At 35.7% G+C, this 2719-nt stretch overlaps 1 protein-coding gene across 2 annotated transcripts; it reads left to right on the top strand.

Annotated features, from left to right (window-relative positions):
• The first annotated feature begins 275 nt into the window (after window positions 1-275).
• Window positions 276-2113, top strand: LOC105110497 (7-deoxyloganetin glucosyltransferase-like). 2 transcript variants are annotated; one of them, XM_011005566.1, is made up of 3 exons: window positions 276-839; window positions 984-1025; window positions 1196-2113. In XM_011005566.1, the coding sequence occupies exons 1-3, from the start codon at window positions 326-328 to the stop codon at window positions 2089-2091; spliced, it is 1452 nt and encodes a 483-aa protein (XP_011003868.1). In that variant the 5' UTR covers window positions 276-325; the 3' UTR covers window positions 2092-2113. The 2 variants fall into 2 exon arrangements, with proteins under 2 accessions (XP_011003868.1, XP_011003867.1); XM_011005565.1 differs by having other exon boundaries at window positions 984-1019; window positions 1190-2113.
• The last annotated feature ends 606 nt before the right edge of the window (window positions 2114-2719 follow it).

Below are 2719 nucleotides of genomic sequence, written 5' to 3' on the forward strand. Positions count from 1 at the left end.
TATATTTTGACTCCAATTCAGAACCCTTGAATGGACCATGTGTCGTCGGTATGGGAAGGTTAATATACTTAATTTGATCTAAATATATATATATATATATATATATATATATATTTAGATCAAATTAAGTATATTAACCTTCCACTTTCCCAACTCTACTAGAAATGATGATTATTAACACAACAATTTTTAATATTCTTATAAATAAAAAAATAATACTCGAAGACAAGGGGAGTACGAACCCTTCTTTTCTATAAAAGGCCATGTCTTTCCACTTCTGATAGCCATCCAATCCTTTTGTGTGTGATTAGGAAAACGCAGAGAGATGGGTTCCATAGCTCCGGCTGATAAACCTCATGCTGTGTGCGTCCCTTTTCCAGCTCAGGGTCACATAAACCCAATGCTCAAACTAGCAAAACTACTCCACTTCAAAGGCTTTCACGTAACCTTTGTTAATACAGAGTATAATCACAAACGCCTACTCAAGTCTAGAGGCACCAACTCCCTTGATGGCTTCCCAGACTTCCAGTTTGAGACTATCCCTGACGGTCTTCCATCATCAGATATTGCTGATGCCACTCAAGATATCCCATCTCTTTGCAAATACACCTCCCAAACTGCTTTAGCCCCACTATGTGATCTTCTTGCCAAACTCAACTCCTCAGGTGTTGTGCCCCAGGTGACATGTATTGTCGCTGATGCTTGCATGAGTTTCAGTCTTGATGCAGCTGAAGAATTTGGAATTCCTGAAGCAGTGTTTTGGACACCTAGCGCCTGTGGTGTTTTGGGCTACTCGCAGTATCGTCCTCTCATCGAAAGAGGCTTAATACCTCTGAAAGGTAAACAACTTTCTTAAACATTAATTGGTGCATGAATTTATGATAATTTTTTTTTGATAGTTCAGTATAAGTTATAGTTTTTGCATAATTAATTTACCTATTTCCTATCACAATATGCTGATGAAATTAACTTGCTGTTTGCAGATGCGAGGGATCTAACAAATGGCTACTTAGAAACACCAGTAGATTGGATTCCAGGAATGAAAGATATCCGTGAAAATTTTTGATAGTTCAGTATAAGTTATAGTTTTTGCATAATTAATTTACCTATTTCCTATCACAATATGCTGATGAAATTAACTTGCTGTTTGCAGATGCGAGGGATCTAACAAATGGCTACTTAGAAACACCAGTAGATTGGATTCCAGGAATGAAAGATATCCGTTTGAAGGATCTTCCAACTTTTATCAGAACTACTGACGTAAACGACTTCATGTTGCAATTCCTGAAAAGAGAAATTGACAGAACTTCAAGAGCTTCTGCTGTCATTCTTAACACATTCGACTCCTTCGAACAAGATGTTTTGGATGCTCTCTCCCCAATGTTTCCTCCGATTTACACTGTTGGTCCTCTTCAATTGCTTGTTGATCAGATTCCGAATGGTGATCTGAAAAATATTGGCTCCAATCTTTGGAAAGAACAGCCAGAGTGTATTGAATGGCTTGATTCCAAAGAACCAAAATCTGTGGTGTACGTAAATTTCGGTAGCATCACTGTAATAACACCCCAGCAAATGATAGAATTTGCTTGGGGACTGGCCAACAGCAACCAAACTTTCTTATGGATAATAAGACCTGATATTGTTGTAGGTGAAGCCGCGATGTTGCCACCTGAATTTTTATCTGAAACAAAGGATAGAGGCATGCTTGTAAGCTGGTGTCCCCAAGAACAAGTGTTGAAGCATCCTTCCATAGGAGGGTTTCTAAGTCACATGGGGTGGAATTCAACATTGGACAGTATCTGTGGTGGCGTGCCAATGGTTTGTTGGCCATTTTTCGCTGAGCAACAGACCAACTGTAGGCTTGCCTGTACTGATCAATGGGGCATTGGCATGGAGATAGATAACAATGTGAAAAGAGATGAAGTGGAGAAACTTGTGAGAGGATTAATGGTGGGAGACAAGGGAAAAGCAATGAAAAAGAAGGCAATGGAATGGAAAACCAAGGCAGAGGAGGCAGCTTTGGCCGGTAATAGTTCTCATCGGAACCTGGATCAATTGGTAAATGCTCTTTCTAACAAAAAAATAAGTTAGAAGCCTGAATGCATGGCAAGCAATTTAGCTCTTTCTAACAACAAAAAATTAATTTAGAAGCCTGAATGCATGGCAAGCAATTTCAAGTGTTCAGAATCCTACTAAATTAGTATTATTTTACTTTGGTTGATGCAATTTCCTTTGTATCTTTCTTTTGATTGGTGATGTACTAACCACTCGAGCTATATAATTAAAAAATAGTAAAAAAAAAAATAGTAATTCTTGTGATAATAAATGGATTTTTATTTATAATATTTCTTTTAAAAATTTTGTTTTTAATATATTAAAAAATTATTTCAATTAAAAAAGTTAAACAAATATTATATTAAAGAAACATCCAAAAATTTTAACTAATAAATAAAATACTAAGAATGCAAGAAACATGATATAATAAAAAATTCCCGCTTCAAGCTTTGACATTTCTTCCATATAAAATTGTCAATTGATTGTGAATTATTCTATTCTAACATGCAAAAACAATTATTCAATCCACGTTTTGTTCCTAGCCGTCCATGCAAATTTGTCCACTGTTGTTTCACATGAAGCTGTGACCATTTGCTACCTTTTCATTTCATCTTGTATTGTTTATTTATTGAAAAGTAATTTTTTAAATAATTTTTAAAAAATA

This window comes from Populus euphratica, unplaced genomic scaffold (assembly GCF_000495115.2).
Source record: "Populus euphratica unplaced genomic scaffold, PopEup_1.0 scaffold288.1, whole genome shotgun sequence".
NCBI classification, from domain to species: domain Eukaryota; kingdom Viridiplantae; phylum Streptophyta; class Magnoliopsida; order Malpighiales; family Salicaceae; genus Populus; species Populus euphratica.

Bases quoted from the DNA above. Each gene is read 5' to 3' on its own strand.
- LOC105110497 (XM_011005566.1), top strand. From the start codon at position 326: ATGGGTTCCATAGCTCCGGCTGATAAACCTCATGCTGTGTGCGTCCCT. The intron at 840-983 runs GTAAACAACTTT...TGCTGTTTGCAG, and splicing joins AGGCTTAATACCTCTGAAAG to ATGCGAGGGATCTAACAAAT. The intron at 1,026-1,195 runs ATTGGATTCCAG...AAACACCAGTAG, and splicing joins CTACTTAGAAACACCAGTAG to ATTGGATTCCAGGAATGAAA.